Source organism: Oryx dammah, unplaced genomic scaffold (assembly GCF_014754425.2).
Source record: "Oryx dammah isolate SB20612 unplaced genomic scaffold, SCBI_Odam_1.1 HiC_scaffold_2, whole genome shotgun sequence".
In the NCBI taxonomy this organism is placed as follows: domain Eukaryota; kingdom Metazoa; phylum Chordata; class Mammalia; order Artiodactyla; family Bovidae; genus Oryx; species Oryx dammah.
The window spans coordinates 156,435,969-156,455,962 of record NW_024070186.1 but is presented as its reverse complement, the minus strand read 5'-3'; the positions used below and the strand labels follow the sequence as shown (position 1 = coordinate 156,455,962).

General features: G+C 36.3%; 1 protein-coding gene and 1 pseudogene across 1 annotated transcript; one reads left to right on the top strand and one right to left on the bottom strand.

Annotated features, from left to right (window-relative positions):
- LOC120882208 overlaps positions 1-19,994 on the bottom strand; it is a 933,819-nt pseudogene that overhangs the window by 740,436 nt on the left and 173,389 nt on the right.
- LOC120854617 (olfactory receptor 5AS1-like) lies at positions 2,551-3,489 on the top strand. The gene has a single exon (XM_040228801.1). The coding sequence runs from the start codon at positions 2,551-2,553 to the stop codon at positions 3,487-3,489; it is 939 nt and encodes a 312-aa protein (XP_040084735.1).

The following is a 19,994-nucleotide window of genomic DNA, read 5'->3' as shown; positions in this document are numbered from 1 at the left end:
ACCACCATCAGTATCATCTTTAACACACGTAACAGTGAATATATCAGGGTTCCAGTTCATAGAACACCCAAGTTAAAACCGTTCAAGAAAACAAGCTATAATTTGCCTTGGTTGTCTTATTGGTAGTGGCAGTTATACTCTATTTATGTTTGGTGAGAGTTCATAATATTTTTCATGCTGCATGTCTGTTCACTTGTTGTTTCTAGTTTTAATGAACTTGCCTGATTCAACAATTCCTACTAATAATCTGCAAACAAATATAAAAGTTTAGTAAGCTATTATGAAGTTCTTGAATATATATTTTTCCTTAGATGACAAGCATAAAAATAAATACAGTAGGTCTGATTTTATAAATGAGGATATGATGACATAAATAAAAATGAAATAATTTAAAGTAATAGAACCAGGATTACAGTCCAGGTCTCCAGACACTTACTTTCCTACTTTTTTCATTTTTGGGGCCTCTTTTGTTCCAGTGATATCAAATAAAACAGGACCCAGGCTGTTTGAGTGTCTAACAGTTACACACACACACACACAAGAAAATTCAAGAAAGTCCTTTTCATGATTATTGAATTGATTCTTTACAGAAAGGAAGGCAAAGAGTTAAGAATAAGAATCAGAATATTATGTAAGCATAGAAATTATACTTGTGCAACATAGACACAGTAATTGCTTTCTCATTCAAGAGTTTAGATTCATCTTTTTCCAATCAATTTTTTCCTTTTAAAGATTTAGTTCCCAACGAAGTCTGGATCCTCTAGAAGATTTCAGGTCATATTGTTGGAGCAGGGAGAATTACAGAATTCCCACCCATAGCAGAGAGAATAGTTCCTCATTATTTTTTTCTCTTATTACTTACTGGAGTGTTACTGACTTAAGCCACTTCCAACATTACATATCTTTAATTGCCTGCATGATACTCCATCTCACAGTATTTTTCATTGACATTCATCCTAAGTTTTTTTCACTTGGGCACTCTCTCCTTCTGACTATATAATACATTTTCCCAGTATAGTTTCAGTTTAGAAGTTTATTAACAAGTACAGAGATATGGTTGACCTTCAAAAGAATGTTCTGTGACCTCACACCAGACATTATTATATCCGTACTCCAGAGTCAAGAAAGAGATATAAACCTAGGGAAAGGGAAACAATGATTATATGCCTGTGTAAAAGATTTACTGCTACCAAGCAATTAATATGTGTAGAACACACACACACACACACACACACTGGCTCTTATGTTTAAGAGAAGGCAGATCCTGTACCCATGATGTCAAAGATAAGATGAACTTTGGTGGGACCGGTGTTCATGAAGGGGGGAAACATGTACTTATGGCTGATTTATGTTGATGTATGGCAAAAGCCATGACAATATTGTAAAGTAATTATCTGCCAATTAAAATCAATAAATAAAATTTCAAAAAGATAAGATGAATTTTTAGACAACTGTTTGGGCATTTCAAGCTACTGAGTAAGCAATTAATATGCTGCTGCTAAGTTACTTTAGTCATGTCCGACTCCGTGCGACCCCATAGATGGCAGCCCACCAGGCTCCTCCATCCCTGGGATTCTCCAGGCAAGAACACTGCAGTGGGTTGCCATTTCCTTTTTCAAAGCATCAAAGTGAAAAGTGAAAATGAAGTCGCTCAGTGGTACCCGACTCTTAGTGACCCCGCAAACTGCAGCCTACCAGGCTCCTCCATCCATGGACTTTTCCAGGCAAGAGTACTGGAGTGGGTTGCCATTGTCTTCTCCCAAAATATAGATATAGATATAGATATAGATATAGATATAGATATAGATGATATAGATATAGATATAGATATAGAGATATGTGTGTGTGTATGTGTGTATTATGTACCAGTTGTGTAATTATTTTACAAATATCTACTTGTTTTTCCTCTAATCATCACAGAGTGGTTAAATAACTTTATCAAGCTCACATAACAAATTAGTATATATTCTGTATGTAGCAAAGCTAAGATTTGAACCCAGTCATCTCTTGCATAACTGTTATGCTCTTATCTGTTATTTTAAACTACCTCCCAAGATCACAGATATTCTGTAGATTTATCCAGTTTATCTGTGGGAACAGTCTCCCTAGACTTTTTCTCAACTATACTTTCCTGTACATGGAAGAATAGGATTTTAGGATTTGAAAAATAGGGGTTTGCCTATAAGGACTTTGCCAGTTCTTCTAGTTCTACCAGGACTTATCAACTCAGCCAAATTCATTCTTTTTCATCTTTAAAGGAATTAGTACCATCTCTAAATGTGCACAGTCTTTAAGGAATCTCTGCCTCTGGAAGCATCATAGCTGAATAACATTCTCTAACATCAATGAAGATTTTAATTGTTTTTTAAATAAACTGACCATGAAAACACACCAAATACATCACAGAAAATGCCTTAACGGTTATTCTATCCTTATCTTTGCCTCTTTAGAAGGAAGAATAAAAATATCCTTGGTACATCAATCACTCAAATCAATTCATGTATCCTGATACCATTTATTTCAGATGAGAAAGACAAGAAAACCAAGAAGATGTTGGAAAATAATTGTACCATGCCGACTGAGTTCCTACTTGTTGGATTCACAGATTATCTACCTCTCAGAGTTACACTATTCTTGGTATTTCTCATAATCTATACACTGACTGTGGTGGGAAATGTAGGTTTAATAATCCTAGTTAATATCAATTCAAGCCTTCAAACCCCCATGTATTATTTTCTCAGCAACTTGTCTTTCTTAGACATTAGCTACTCAACAGCAATCACTCCTAAAATGCTGGTAAATTTCTTAGCATCCAAGAAAAACATTTCCCTCTCTGGCTGTGTGCTACAGACGTTTTTCTTTGGTTGTTTTGCTGATGCTGAATGCCTTATCCTGGCAGCAATGGCCTACGACCGCTATGCAGCCATCTGCAATCCACTGCTCTATTCTGCTCTTGTGTCTCGGAGAGTCTGTGTCTGCTGCATTGTGTTGGCGTACTTCAGTGGGGGTGTGACTTCAATGGTCCATGTCTGCCTCACATTCAGGCTGCCATTTTGTGGCTCCAATCTCATCAACCATTTTTTCTGTGACATCCCGCCTCTCCTGGCTTTATCCTGTACAGACACCTACATCAACGAACTTCTGCTCTTTGCCTTGTGTGGCTTCATCCAGACCAGCACTTTTGTGGTCATCTTTATCTCGTACTTCTGTATACTCCTCACTGTATTGAGCATCAAGTCCTCAGGTGGAAGAAGCAAAACGTTCTCTACCTGTGCATCCCATCTCTTGGCAATCACCTTATTCTATGGAACACTCTTGTTTATGTACTTGCGTCCCACTACCAGCTACTCCCCAGACACTGACAAAGTAGTTGCAGTGTTTTATACGGTTGTCTTTCCCATGTTTAATCCAATAATCTACAGCTTCAGAAACAAAGATGTAAAATATGTCCTCAGAAAGCTATTGGACAGAAATGGGACTTTCAAATGAATAGGAATTGAAGTTATTTAAGAATATTTATGGCATAGCCTATCCCTCCAATATGATAATCAGCTGTACATCATCCTATGTGTCAAATATTTTAAATGTTTCCCCACCTTTCAGAAATAAAAATAACTTTTCATCCTCTATTCTATAAAACATTTTTATTGTCTCTTACAAAAACAAACTTGTCAAAATTCCGCTCTGTGAAATGTTTCTGAATTAAAATAAATAATAGTTGCTCTTTGAACATTGATTTGTTTAATATTCTTTTTCATCTAATATTGAAGGTATTTGTTGACTTGTCTGTCAACCTATCCATATGAGAAAGTCCTTGGCAGCTGGGAATATGTATCTTGGTTGATTTTTCCAACACCTATGCAGCTTGGTGTAGGGCATGTGCTCAGTATATATATATTTAATGAATAAATGGATAAATGGATAGGATGAATGAATGGATAGATGAGTGAGCAAACCCAGTTTTCTGGGTTTGGGAAAATAAGCCTAGATTCTGCACTTAAAGAACATTTACCATCAGAGAAATTTGACATTACTCGTGATAGATACTGGTGATTACATTGGCTCTCAGAAAATCAGATAGAAGCACGTATAGTGATAGTCACATTCATATTAGGAGAGAGTAAAATTATAGCATGTATTTTCTCTTTCAGTACAGTTCAGTCAGTCATTCGTGTCCAACTCTTTGTGACCCCATGAGCCGCAGCATACCAGGCCTCCCTGTCCATCACCAACTCCTGGAATCTACACAAACCCGTGACATCCAGCCATCTCATCCTCTGTCGTCCCTTTCTCCTCCCGCCCACAATCCCTCCCAGCATCAGGGTCTTTTCCAATGAGTCAACTCTTCGCATGAGGTGGCCGAAGTACTGGAGTTTCAGCTTCAGCATCAATCCTTCCAATGAACACACGGGACTGATCGCCTTTAGGATGGACTGGTTGGCCTAGATTGATTACCATAATAGACTCTTTCATTCACTGTGGATATCTGGGAAAAGCAAACAAGCTTGTGAAAATCATAAAGACTATTAACTATATATATTATTAATTATTTACACATAAGTTATTGACTCTATCTTCAGGAAGAGGTCAACAATTCCTTTGATCACTGTATTCTGTAAATTGACCATATAAATCAATTGAAGTATGAATCCTTCTTTCTCTGGGATCAGTTTTGATGATTAAATTATTAGACATTTTCTGTGGTTACTTTTAATCCTTGAGTCCTAATTTCCTATTTTATCTCAGCAGAGTTGAAGGAATACACTGTGTAGATAAGAATATATCATACTGTGCATTTGGTAGTAGTTGTAGAGCTATAAATGGCTGGGTTTGTTACAGGATTACAACCCTGAAAATAAAGACAATAAAATATTACCAATGAAATAGGTTGTTTTGAAGTGTAAATGAACTAATATACCTAATCTTCTTAGTATATGGATAATTTGAGAATTAAATGATCAAATATGTAAAAATCTCCTAGAATATATGTTGTCTGTTACAATGTAATGGCATACACTTGTTCATTGTTTTACCATATTATATGGTTTTAAGATAGTGCTTTGGTTTGATTTCCTAGAAGAAACAATGAATTTTAACAATATCCATGAAGCATTCCAGAGATTCTGGGAGTCTACAAGAGGTTAAAAAAATATTGGAACCTAAGATTCAACTCAGTGTCTCTTCATCCTGTTGAAATATTTGCCCTCAATGAAAACTTTATTGGAGTACAGAGTACAATGCCATTCATTCAATCTTATTCTTGAATTGTTTCTGAAAAGTAAGGGTTATTGTTCATCATTCCTTTAACGTTAGTGTTTCCTCCTGCTGCAAAAAGTTAATGAGATTTTCATGGAATGAGCTGATTTCTTCTAACCATCTATCTGTTGTGTTCATGACCATAAGGTTGCACAAAGAAGCATGTCAACTTCCTTAACAGGGACCTGTTAAATTTAAGACATTTTTCATTTACAAAAATAAATTAGTCTAAAATAAGTAAACTACAATTTCCATGTAAACTATAAAATTGTAGAAGTTTAACTAGCACAGTTTCTAAAAGCAGCATTATTGACAGTTTGGGCCAATACGCCTTTGTTAGTAGAAGAAGAGGAAGAGAGGTTTACCCTGTACAGTTTAGGGTTTTAGTAGCCTACCTGGTCTCTACTCACTTGATACTAGTAGCATCCTCCCTATTTAGGTTAACCAAAAATGTATCCAAATCTTTCCAATGTCCCCAATTATACCTAGGAGGCAAATTATACCTAGATGAGAACTAAAAATCTTTCTCAACTGTATTTCTCTGTCTATACACAAGAGAAACCCATAATAGTAAGGTCACTCCCTGAACTTAAGTCAGAATAATAATTTGGTAAGAAAAACTCAGATATTGTTTTATTTATTTTGGTCTGAAGTATTTCCCTAATTCATAACATTTGGCCTGATAATATACATACAGAAAATCATGACATAATTTTAATGAAAATATAAAATGAGAAAAAATATATACATATATATAATAAAAAAGCCACATTTCAGAATAAAGTAGAATATATGTAACAATTATATTCGATTAGATTTACTTTTCTGCCTATCTATGGTCAGAGAAAGAGAATACTGAAAAGATATATTTCATTTCAGTCATAAGAATGTAAATTTAAAATACTAAATTCAGGTTCCCGCTATAGAAAATACCTACATTTTGATGACCATCTTCAGTGCAGGTCAGAATTAAAATCTATGTTCCAATTCTAATCTTGATTGACTTTATACTGAGTCTTGGAGATCAGGAGTTAATTTGTTTAATGGCATGAGTTGAAAATATCAATTTTTCTAGTGACATAACACAAAAAAATTATATTTAAGGGACAAAGTAGATATCTTCAAAGGAATTTGTTGCTGTTGTTCAGTCAAAAAGTGAAGTCCAACTCTTTGCGACTGAGGCACACCAGGCTTCCCTATCCTTCAGTGTCTCCCAGAGCTTGCTCAAATTCATGTCCATCAAGATGGAGATGCTAACCAACCAATTCATTTGTCACCCCCTTTCCTTCTTTCCTTCAATCTTTCTAAGCATCAGGATCTTTCCCATGAGTTGGCTTTTCACATCAAGTGGCCAAAGTATTGGAGTTTCAGCTTCAACATCAGTCCTTCCAATGAATATTCAGGGTTGATTTCCTTTAGGTTTGACCAGTTTGATCTCCTTGCAGTCCAGGGGACTCTCAAGAGCCTTCTCCAGTACCACGATTCAAAAGCATCAGTTATTTGGTGCTCAGCCTTCTTTATGGACCACTGTCACATCCATACATGATTACTGAAAAAAAACATAGTTTTAATTATATAGACTTTTGTGGGCAAAGTGATGTCTCTGCTTTTTAATACACTGTCTAGATTTGTTATAGTTTTCCTTCTAAGCAGCAAGCATCTTTTAACTTCATGGCTACAGTCATCATCCTCAGTGATTTTGGAGCCCAAGAAAATAAAATCGCATGTTACTATATCCACATTTTTCTCCTTCTAACTGCCATGAAATGATGGGACTGGATGCCATGATCTTAATTTTTTTTTGCATTTTGAGTTTTAAACTAGCTTTTTCAGTCTCCTCTTTCACCCTCATCAGGAGGCTTTCCAGTTCCTCTTTGTTTTCTGCCGTTAGAGTGATATCACCTACATATCTCATAGGTTGTTGGTATTCTCTCAGCAATCTTGACTCCAGCTTGCGATTTATCCAGTCTGGTATTTCACATGATGTACTCTGAATATAAATTAAATAAACAGGACAACAATATACAGCCTTGACATATTATTTCCCGAATTTTGAACCAGTACATTGTTCCATGTAAGGTTCTAACTGTTGCTTCTTGACATGCACATTGGTTTCTCAAGATACAGGTAAGATCGACTGGTATTTCCATCTCTTGAAGAATTTTACACAGTTTGTTGTGATCCACACAGTCAAAGGCTTTACTGTATTCAAGAAGTGGAAGTAGGTTGTTTTTCTGGAATTATCTTGCTTTTTCTATGATCCAGTGAATGTTGGCAATTTGATCTCTGATCTTCTGCCTTTTCTAAGCCCAGCATGTACATCTGAATGTTCTTGATTCACATACTGCTAAAGCCTAGCTTGAAGAATTTTGAACATTATGTTGTTAGAATGTGAAGTGAGTGCAATTGTTGGGTAGTTTGTCATTCAAACAATTTATCTGTAACTAATTTTTTTTTCTCAGAAGTAAGTAAAAAATATATTTTTGAAAAATATGAGGTAATATTTGCCACCTTGATAAGAATAGAGATACAGAAATAACATTGAGAATCCATATTTTGTTTTAGTGACTGCAAACACTGTTAAGTATGATAGAGAGTACATGTAGTTCTTTTAACTGAAACATCACTATTAGTCCTAACTATATATGCCTATGTTTCATTGTATTTTTATACAAAATTAGTCACCAGTGTGGTAAACAAACAAACAAACAAACACGGTTTTATCCTGTTTTGCATACATGCATGCTAAGTCACTTCAGTCATATCTGATTCTCTGAGACCCTATGGACTGCAGCCTGCCAGGCTCCTCTATTCATGGGATTCTCCAGGCAAGAATACTAGAGTGGGCTGTCCTGCCCTTGTCCAGGGGATCTCTCCAACCCAAGGGCTAAACCCTTAAATCTACCTATATTGGAAGGGCTTAAAACTCAACGTTCATAAAACTAAGATCATAGCATCTGGTCCCATCACTTCATGGCAAATAGATGGGGAAACAATGGAAACAATTTGAGACTATTTTGGGGAGCTCTGAAATCACTGCAGATGGTGATGGCAGCCATGAAATTAAAAGACACTTGGTCCTTGGAAGAAAAGCTATGACCAACCTAGAGAGCATATTAAAAAGCAGAGACATTACTTTGCCAACAAAAGTCCATCTAGTCAAATATATGGTTTTTCCAGTAGTCATGTATGGATGTGAGAATTGGACTATAAAGAAAGCTGATCAATGTAATTCACCACATTAGCAAATTGAAAAATAAAAGCCATAAGATTATCTCAATAGATGCAGAGAAGGCCTTTGACAAAATTCAACATCCATTTATGATAAAAACTCTCCAGAAAGCAGGAATAGAAGGAACATACCTCAACATAATAAAAGCTATATATGACAACACACAGCAAACATTATCCTCAATGGTGAAAAATTGAAAGCATTTCCCCTAAAGTCACGAACAAGACAAGGGTGCCCACTTTCACCGCTACTATTCAACATAGTTCTGGAAGTTTTAGCCACAGCAATCAGAGCAGAAAAAGAAAAAAAAGGAATCCAAATTGGAAAAGAAGAAGTAAAACTCTCACTGTTTGCAGATAACATGATCCTCTACATAGAAAACCCTAAAGACTCTACCAGAAAATTACTAGAGCTAATTAATGAATATAGTAAAGTTGCAGGATATAAAATCAACACACAGAAATCCCTTGCATTCCTATACACTAATAATGAGAAAGTAGAAAAAGAAATTAAGGAAACAATTCCATTCACCATTGCAACGAAAAGAATAAAATACTTAGGAATATATCTACCTAAAGAAACTAAAGACCTATATATAGAAAATTATAAAACACTGATGAAAGAAATCAAAGAAGACACTAATAGATGGAGAAATATACCTTGTTCATGGATTGGAAGAATCAATATAGTGAAAATGAGTATACTACCCAAGCAATTTATAAATTCAATGCAATCCCTATCAAGCTACCAGCGATATTTTTCACAGAACTAGAACAAATAATTTCAAGATTTGTATGGAAATACAAAAAACCACGAATAGCCAAAGCAATCTTGAGAAAGAAGAATGGAACTGGAGGAATCAACTTGCCTGACTTCAGGCTCTACTACAAAGCCACAGTCAACAAGACAGTATGGCATTGGCACAAAGACAGAAATATAGATCAATGGAAAAAAGTAGAAAGCCCAGAGATAAATCCACACACATATGGACACCTTATCTTTGACAAAGGAGGCAAGAATATACAATAGAGTAAAGACAATCTCTTTAACACGTGGTGCTGGGAAAACTGGTCAACCACTTGTAAAAGAATGAAACTGGATCACTTTCTAACACTGCACACAAAGATAAACTCAAAATGGATTAAAGATCTAAATGTAAGACCAGAAACTATAAAACTCCTAGAGGAGAACATAGGCAAAACACTCTCCGACATAAACCACAGCAGGATCCTCTATGATCCACCTCCCAGAATTCTGGAAATAAAAGCAAAAATAAACAAATGGGACCTAATTAAAATTAAAAGCTTCTGCACAACAAAGAAAGCTGAGCACCAAAGAATTGATGCTTTTGAAATGTGGTGTTGGAGACGACTCTTGAGAGTCCTTTACACAGTTAGGAGATCCAACCAGTCCATCATAATGGAAATCAATCCTGGATATTCATTGGAAGAACTGATGCTGAAGCTGAAACTCTAATATTTTGGCCATCTGATGTGAAGAACTGACTGACTTGAAGAGACCCTGATGCTGGGAAAAATTGGAGGCAGGAGGAGAAGATGACGACAGAGGATGAGATGGTTGGATGGCATCTCCGACTCGATGGACATGAGTTTGAGTAAACTGCAGGAGCAGGTGATAGATAAGGAGGCCAGGCGTGCTGTGGTCCATGGGGTTGCAAAGTCAGACATGACTGAGTGACTGAACTGAACTGATTATATTAATAAGCCAAAAAGAGAGCATGCAATTGAATTGATTTCATGTGTGTGTAATCTCTCATAAAACTTTAATGTGAATGATTGTTAAAATTTTGGAATATGATATTGTGCACTGTTTAGTCACTCAGTCATGTGCAACTATTTGTAACCTCATAAACTGTGGCCCACCAGGCTCCTCTGTCCTTGGGATTTCCCAGGCAGGAATACTGGAGTGGGTTGCCATTTCCTACTCCAGGGGATCTTCTCGACCCAGGGTTCAAATCTGTGTCTCTTGCATAGCAGGTGGATTATTTACCAGTGAGTAACTTGGTCAATTTCATAATGAATCAATGAGATAAGTAAAGTATATTTGAATGGTTCCATTTTACAGGAAAGAGGACAACTGCAGCTGTTTCACCATTAGAATATTTGAACACTTGTCTGAGTAGTGTCTGTGTCATTGAAACACACATCTTTAGTTTCTGCAATGGCATTTAGATGCAATTGCAACTGCATCTCTGTGTTGCACCTTATCCCAAGACGTTTAAGATTTAGAGAACACACTTTTTAAATTGCTTTATCTAAAAAATATATATATTTTATATAAAAAAAGAGAGCAGAGGCACCTACTGAACAACCATTGAGACTACTTGCAGTTTTGATTAGTTTCAGTCTCAAGAGAATAGAAAAGATGCTAATGAAAAGATGTCCAGCCTGTGGACATCTGAGATTCACATCTACACAAGGAGCTATTAATACTAACTGTGGCCCCAAAAGAAAAAGAAGCAAATATAATAAAGCTTTACTTTCAATAATAAATCCTTTAAGATCAAGAAAACTTGGTCTTTTCTAGATCTTCTGCTTACTCTGGACTTAACTGTGAGTATGTTTAGGAAGTGGCAATAGTTTTATTTAAAATTTTGACATTTCCTGTTACTTCACACTAAAAATCTGTTACCAGCTGTGTGATTTCAGTATTTTTCTCAAACAGTCAGATAACAATGTCTTAGTCTGTGTTTTATTTATCTTTTAAATGTTTTCTTCTCATTTTTTTTTGGAAAATGGGAACAATTTATTTAATACACATGTTCAATATTTTCATGTGTCTGTGTATGGTTATGGTAGTTAATACAGGGCTTCCCAGGTAGCTCAAATTGTAAAGAATCTGCCCACAATGTAGGAGTCCTGGGTTCAGTTCCTGGATTGGGAAGATCTCCTGGAGAAAGGCATGGTAACCTACTCCCGTACTTGCCTGGAGAATTCCATGGACAGAGGAGCCTGGCAGGCTACAGTCCATGGACTCACAAAGCCAGACACAGCTGAAGATTATCATTTTAACATTTTCATTTTAAAACATGGTAACTTAAAGCCATTTTCACAGTTGCAGTAAATTTGAGATATTCTATGGAAAGTAGAATATTATATCTCAGAATTTTATTTGGCTATAGTACTAGAAAAAGCATTTCTCCCTAGTCTTATTAGCAATAGTTTTATTAATAAAAACTTTTATTCTACATTTATTTTATGGTTCTAATAATAATATTTAAAGAATTATTTTCTACTTTTCTTGAGTTTATCATTGCATCCTGTCTATAACAAAAGCTGGCGATGCACACAGACACTTGATCTACAGAACACAAGAATGCTTTTGCTACAAGCTTCTGCTTCTTCCCACTGCAAATCCACTGTGCCTGGATAAGGTTGTCTACAAATAAATATGTATTATTTTTATTATTTTATTGTATTTGACCACATTGTGCTGCTTACAGGATCTTAGTTCCCCAACTAGGGATCCAACCTGGAGTCTTGGCAGTAAGAGTGCCACTGGACCACTGAAATTCCCAATATGTCTTATTTTAAAATTAGACAGTATGATCTATGTAGTTTTGAGTCTTTCATTATGTCAAGGTGGTGGTTGTTGATAGTATTTCTTTTTAAATTTTTATTAATGACTGCTATTTAAGTTTCTATGTGTGTATGTGTGGAGTGATGTTTTATAAACAACTTTAATCATAAAATTATAGTTTATATTACTTTAAGCTATGAGTATATTTATATACTGGCTTCTCCATGGCTCAGTAGGTAAAGAGTCTGCCTGCAGTGCAGGAGACACATGAGATAAAGGTTCAACCCTTGAATCAGGAAGACGCCCTGGAGAAGGAAATACTGCAACCTTCACCAGTGTCCTTGCCTGAAAAATCCCAAGGACAGAGGAGCCTGGTGGACTACAGTCCATGGGGTCACCAAAAAGTTGGATTCAACTTAGTGGCTAAACATGAAAATACATATTTTTATACTTATGCATAGTTATGAATTTATTAATAACAAATAGTTCATATAGCATGCAATCAATTCTACATGTACTTGTACTGTAGCAACATGAACAAAATAAAAGTGAAATGCAATGTTTACACATAATACTTTACGATTTCAGTTGTAAATATTATAAAAATGTAATCGTATTTGGAAAGCAAAGTTTCATGAGAGAATATAGTAAGATAGCTCAGTTTTGGTTTACAGCATAGTTATACCATCATTTTGAAATTGTTTTGACTGTTTTGATAGATACTTGGCTGGGATCACTTTTTTATTATCCCAATAAATGCTTTTAACTTTGTGATTTCTCTCACCATTATCTTTCTTATTGTGATCTTGATCATTGTTGATTGTGTTTTTTCTAATGTCCGTTTGGAGTTACAAGTGAAAAGTAAACTACAGTGAAGGAATTTCATATTTTTTAAACAAATATTTTTCTCTGGGGAATCTTGACTTTTCAGGATACCCTTCTGAGATTTGGAAGAATTGCATTTAACTATGTCTTTCAGTCACAAAACTGTTGTTTCCAGTAGTTCTTTTTCCTAAGGGAATATTCACAATTATTACTGTCAAAAGCAGACTCTAACTTTATCAGATAAATGATACTCGTTGGTATCAGAAATCTTGAATTTAGTGACAGAATGACTCTGAGTTCTAGTTGTAATTCTAACAGCATGAGAGAAAATCATACTTTAGTGCAATGTAACACTTTTCCCTACCTAGTGTTTTCTATTATGGGTTCCATTGATAAAGCTGTTGTTAGAACTCTTGCTGTTTAGCCTATTGGATTCTCGCCTGGTTTTCCTGTGTCCTGACGTTGAGGCTTGTCTATCAGTATCGTGCTTCAGGTCACTACTACATCCTCCATGTGACTTATGCTAATTAAACTGGCACAGAACTTCGTTTTTCCCTCCCTTTCTCCGAATAATGAAAGGAAACTTATACACACATGTTTTCTTTGTTTCTTTTTATTATTATAAGGAATATGCAACAGGTCAAAGGAAGAGTTATATTGGAACTCAAACCATCTTCTTACTGGTCAGAATTTTGACCCTCCTTAATCAATAGAAATTGATGAGGCTAGACAAGAAATTCTGGCATGGCTTTATTGTGACTCTGATGCAGTGGGGTGGCTGCTGCTGCTGCTAAGTTGCTTCAGTCGTGTCCAACTCTGTGCGACCCCATAGACAGCAGCCCACCATGCTCCACCGTCCCTGGGATTCTCTAGGCAAGAACACTGGAGTGGGTTGCCATTTCCTTCTCCAATATGCAGTGGGGTGGGGGGGGAATGAAAACAATTATAGGTTCCTTTACTTACTCCTCAAAGTGGGGCAAGCTGTTCCTTTTATGGGGTGAGAGTAGAAGGGGGTCCCAAGCAGGCTGGAGGGGTGATTTATATGGTTCCCCCACCCTTTTGGTGGTGTTAAATGCAGGAGGAATGCAAAGTACCCTGGTTTTGCTCTCAACACCATAATTTTGTTCCCAGCTCTTTAGAAGTGGTAGCTGGGGTTTTGGTCTTATTTAGTTTTTGGGGGGTGTGGAGAGGAACAGGGTTGGTTTTTTGGGGTCTTGTTGTCCATAATTGCCCCCAACTGTGCATGTGCACAGTTATCTCTGAGCCTCTCAGAGTTTCTTTTTATTTTGCAGCTCAATGAGACATTTGTCCAGGTGCAAGAATTGTAACAAAGAGTCCCAGGTCTCAGGTTCCAGCCTGTTTCAATCCTCGTCTGAACACACCAGTGACGTGATGCCCCCATTACACTAAGAATCCTCAGAGGGGGGAAAAATCCCATTTAAAAAGACATAAATGTGCTTTGGGGTTTCCCATGTGGCACACTAGTGAAAGAATTCTCCTGCAAATGCAGGAGACACAAGACACAGGGGTTTGATCCCTGGGTCTGGAAAACCCCCTGGAGGAGTAAATGCAATCCTTTTCAGTATTCTTGTTAGGATAATTCCATGGACAGAGGAGCTTAGTGGTTTACAGACCATGAGGTCACAAACAGTTGGGCAAGACTGATCACCTAGTACCAAATTCAGTCAGTTCAGTTCAGTCGCTCAGTCATGTCCGACTCTTTGTGACCCCATGAATCGCAGCACACCAGGCTGCCCTGTTCATCACCATCTCCCAGAGTTCACTCAGACTCACGTCCATCATGTCCATGATGCCATCCAGCCATCTCATCCTCGGTCTTCCCTTTCTCCTCCTGCCCCCAATCCCTCCCAGCATCAGAATCTTTTCCAATGAGTCAACTCTTCTCACGAGGTGGCCAAAGTACTGGAGGTTCAGCTTTAGCATCATTCCTTCCAAAGAAATTCCAGGGTTGATCTCCTTCAGAATGAACTGGTTGGATCTCCTTGCAGTCCAAGGGACTCTCAAGAGTCTTTTCCAACACCACAGTTCAAAAGCATCAATTCTTCTGCGCTCAGCCTTCTTCACAGTCCAACTCTCACATCCATACAAATTATAATACACCAATTCTGTATTTTACAATGTAGATATTTTAATGGGAAAAAAGTTACTTATATTTTCCAATAAATTATTTCTTCTTTTTCCTGGATATAGTAGACTTTGATTCCCAAATTCATTGATCTAAAATATAAACATGATCAAGTTTATAATCTCAGTTTGTGAATGATGAACCTCTGTACTAATAGAATGAAAGTTTTGGTTTTGTTTAACAATACCTGAATTTTACATCCCAAGCTTATCCATATCCTGACCTCCTAGACTTCAAGTTCCTTGAGAGCACAACTCAAACATCCTTCTTGAGATGTAAAATGCCTAACCCAGTGCCTTGCATAAAATACATGCATGTTATTTTAAACCACCAATTCTTGGGAACTTGTTACAGCAGCAATAAGAATCTAATTCTCAACAGAGTAAAGTAACTACGCTCTCTTTCTATTCACCCTCTCCTGCATTACTTTTCTTCTTCATTGTATTCACCCTTGTTGTATGTGAAATATCAATAGGTGCTTATTTGATTCATTTCTTTAATAACATGTAAACACCTTGAGAGCATGACATTTTTCTTGTTCATCTCTAACAAAATACAGCGTTTCTTGGCATAAAGTAGTAATATATATGTAGTGAGCATGCATGCATGTGTGCTAAGTCTCTCCAGTCATGCCTGACCAGGCTGCTCTGTCCATCACAATTCTCCAGGCAAGAATACTGGAGGGGGTTGCCATGCCCTCCTTCAAGGGATCTTCCCAGACCAGTGATAAAACCCAGATCTTTAGTGCCCCCTGCAATAACACAGGGTTCTTTACAGTGGTGCTCTTTGGCAAGGCCTCATGTAATAAATAGTATATATTAAACATATGAAAGTGAAGTGAGTGAGTGAAGTCACTCAGTCGTGTCTGACTCTTTGCAACCCCATGGACCGTAGCCTACCAGGCATCTCTCTCCATGAGATTCTCCAGGCAAGAATATTGGAGTGGGTTACCATTTCCTTCTCCAGGGGACCTTCCCAACCCAGGGATCGAACCGAGGTCTCCTGAATTGAAGGCAGACATTTTAACCTCTGAGCCACCAGGGAAGCCCATGAAAGTATATACAAATGCTTAATTTATTGATATTGAATCATAAATGTTGTTGAGTTAACATTATATCATGCCAGAAAAGCAAATGAAATTGAGTGACAGCCTACATTTTTTTAAAACAACACATATCTGACCAACATAATTTTGGTACTTCACACTCACACCTTGACATTTCACGTGACATTTTTTGGGTTTGTATTTTAATGCTAATAAAAACAAAACAAACAAACAAACAAAAACCCTCAGAGATGTGAAGATAATAGTTTTGACACTTCACACTCACGGCTTACCTCCTTACATGAAATTTTTGGGTTTGTTGTTTCCATGTTGATTAAAAAAAAAAAAAAGATGGGAAGGCAAATACAAGTGTGATATAAAAATTATCAAGTTAAATTACAGTGCTAGTTTTTGATGGGCTTTAATACTAAATAGTAAATGAAAATATGTCTCTATCACTTCCTCTTGTTTCAGCTATCATGGAAGGCACAGCCATTGTTTGTCCAAGTGGGGAATCTTATCATAGGTGAGGCAAAATTTTCTGATGTTTGAGATTTATAAACGAAAGGAGTTGAATATTATGAGTGTCAAAATTTAACTGGGTATTAAAAAATAGGAATAGGTTAGCCACAGGTAAGGAAATCATTTCTATTACAGAGTTTGTAACCCTTGAAAGCAGAGAACTTATATGTGTCATTGACCAAGTCAGGTGGTTGATATAAGCCATATATGGGTTATAATGTCATTTCTACCAATTAGTAGTTTCATTATCTAAGATAGTTTCCTTATTGTAATGTAGACTATGTGGAAACTGAGAAGGAAGGAATAAAATAATTTCTAGTTTAAAAAATGTGAGTCATTATAAATGTATTGTCTAGCAAACACAAGGTCTGGTGCTGAAGCTAATTTCTTTTTTTCATCTAATTACAGGCTAAACCTAGATGCTTCCTGTTATTATGGACACCAGATCATGGAGAAATCATATATATATATATATATATATTTTTTTTTTTTCTTCTGAGTGATACCATCTTATTCTGCAGCTAAAGAGCTATACAAACCTGGAGGCATGGCAGGTTGGAATCACACAGGTGTGAAGGAATTCCTTCTGGTAGGTTTAATTGAAAATTCTAAATTGCAGGTCCCTCTCTTTCTGCTTTTTATCCTTATTTTATCACTCTGATAGGCAACTGGGGGATGATCATATTGATCTGGCTAAATGCCCAGCTTCATACTCCAATGTACTTCTTCCTTGGCAACCTTTTTGTGATATCTGCTACTCTACTGTCTTTGCTCGTAAAATGCTAGTCAATTTCCTTTCAAAACGTAAGTCCAGCACCTTTTCTGGATGTGTTATACAGAGTTTTTTTTTTTTTTTTTGCATTGTATGTAACCATAGAAGGCATTCTCCTGTCTATGATGGCTTATGACTGCTATGTCGCAATAGCCAAGCTGCTATTATATACAGTCATTATGATCCAACGGGTTTTATTCAGATGGTTCTTTTATCTTACTCGGGAGGACTCTTTAACTCCCTGACGCACACAATAGGTTTGCAAAAACTAGACTTCTGTGGTCCTAACATTGTGAATCACTGTTTCTGTGACATTCCCCCTCTTTTGAAGCTCTCTTGTTCAGATGCTTATAACAATGAAATGCTGCTTTTGATATTCTCCAGGGTCATTGCAATGTTCACTTTTATTATCATCATGGTCTCTTGTATTCATATCATCATCGCCATCCAGAGAATCAGCTCAGCTGAGGGAAGGCACAAAGCCTTCTCCACTTGTGCCTCCCATCTGACTGCTGTGACCTTATTTTATGGGTCTGTGACCTTCAGCTATATCCAGCCAAGCTCTCAGTATTTCTTGGAACAAGAGAAGGTCTTTGTTGGTGATCTCCATGTTAAACCCACTGATTTATAGTCTGAGGAATAAGGATGTGAGAGATGCAGCAAAACGGTCAATATGGCATAAGAGAACCTCCACTTGCTGCAGTTCTGTCCGTGGCTTTTCCAATCTAAAATTAATCTGAAAATATATTTTGTAAACATTGTGTAACAAATACAATAACAAACACAACTGTAATCAAGACTCATGCAATTTGAGACACAAGCATTGAGTTTGACAAAGAGGCTAAAAATCACTCTATTTCATCACTCATTGTTTTGCAACTTAATGGCTTCATTCTTGAAAAACTGATATATTTTTTTCTAACAAATTATCATGATAAACTCTGAAAGAACTCACCATGAATTTAGAAGAAACTGTCATTGACTCAAATCAATAGGAAACTCCAATGGGCGTTTGCCAAATGCATTACTATTGCAGACAACAATTGAAATGTTTCACTGGCGTGGTTTTCTTTGATATTACCATTGCTTTTTATTCGAAAAATGTCATCACTCAAGTCTCACTATATCTTCAATTTTATGCTTGTGTTCATATCTTATAATATCTTAGAAACATAGCTTAGAAAAATGGCTAAGGAAAATCTCATTAATTATAATTTGCTCATTCAACACATTTTTACTGAGTACTTTTTATTGTACAGGTTACTCTGTTTGGTCCAAAATTAAGAGGTTCAATGTATGGAACTAAAGCTTGCTAGAGGATCTGGTGATGGAGGACTAAGGTAAGTGGGAAGGACTATTAACATATAAACAAATATATGAATTTTGCTCTATGATAGAATTCTAAAGTAAAAGCTGTAGAAAAGAAGTCTAGCAAGCTATTTACTGCCATATATATGAAGGCCATTAATAACAGTGTATCACATTTTACACCCTCTCAATGGCTAATAAATGAGAGTATCAATGACGTGCAAATAGGATTCTTTAAGCAATTTCCCAGGATATCACTGTTACTAACATTGTGGAAAGTAAAACAACAAATTAGGAAAAAGCTATTCTGAAATAGATAAGAAGAGTAATACAGAGAAGGGGACATATTCAAGAGATAGTTCATGAAAATCACCCACAAGACTTGAGAAAAGATTAAGATTTTTTTTTTTTTTTGAGAAAAAGAGGTTTGACATGATTAGGAAGAATCGAACCTGTGTCACTAGACAGATAAATTGGTTAAGAGAAAAAACAATAGATGTAAGATACACTTAGCATAAGAATTTCTAAATGAAGATTTTCTGGGAAGAAAAGATCTCCTAGGATGTTCAAGAAATAACAAAAAAAGAAAAAGAAAAAAAGAAAAAGAAATAACAAAAAGATCAGACCTGGAATAAAGAGGGAAAGAGAGGTGAAACAGGAGATGTTTCCAGAGAGGAAAAGAGGTCCAAACCATGCCTGTATATGTACAGGCTTAGAATTTGAGTGAAGAAAAGACACTGTGGGAGTCAGACAGAAAAATGACATGACCCAAATTACAATTTAAGAAACTCACTCTGCCTGAACTACTGTTTCAGGCATATACCATAGAATGGCAAAATGGAAGGCAGAAATCTAGGTAGGAGGCTGCACAACGATTTAGCCAAGATTTGGTGGCACATTAGACCAGCGCTGCCATGGTGAAAATTGTGAGAAAACAAATAAAATATATATACTGATGAGGGACCTGGCAAGATGGTGAGGGAGGGAGGAGTCAAAGGCGAATCCAAAGTGTTTAACAGGCAAGTAAAAAAAAAAAAAACACAATGACACATCCCCAAACCTACAGGGTATATATTGTTTCAGTAACCTTCAGTCTTTCTGAAGATGAACATGTGATGGAAACAAGAGACTTCAATACACGTGAAAGGATAGTGTGTCTTAATTCCATAATAGTAAACAAGGTACTTAAATTTGCTAAACACAGTTTATTTATTTATAAAGAGAAAATAAACATACTGCTTTAGAGTTTCGTCCATAGATGTGTAAATATATATATATATATACACATATATATATATATCATATATATATGCTTGTTAGTTATACAGTTATAAATATAGAAACATAT

What these genes read in the sequence shown, in the direction of transcription:
- LOC120854617 (XM_040228801.1), top strand. Translation starts at nt 2,551, where the DNA reads ATGTTGGAAAATAATTGTACCATGCCGACTGAGTTCCTACTTGTTGGA.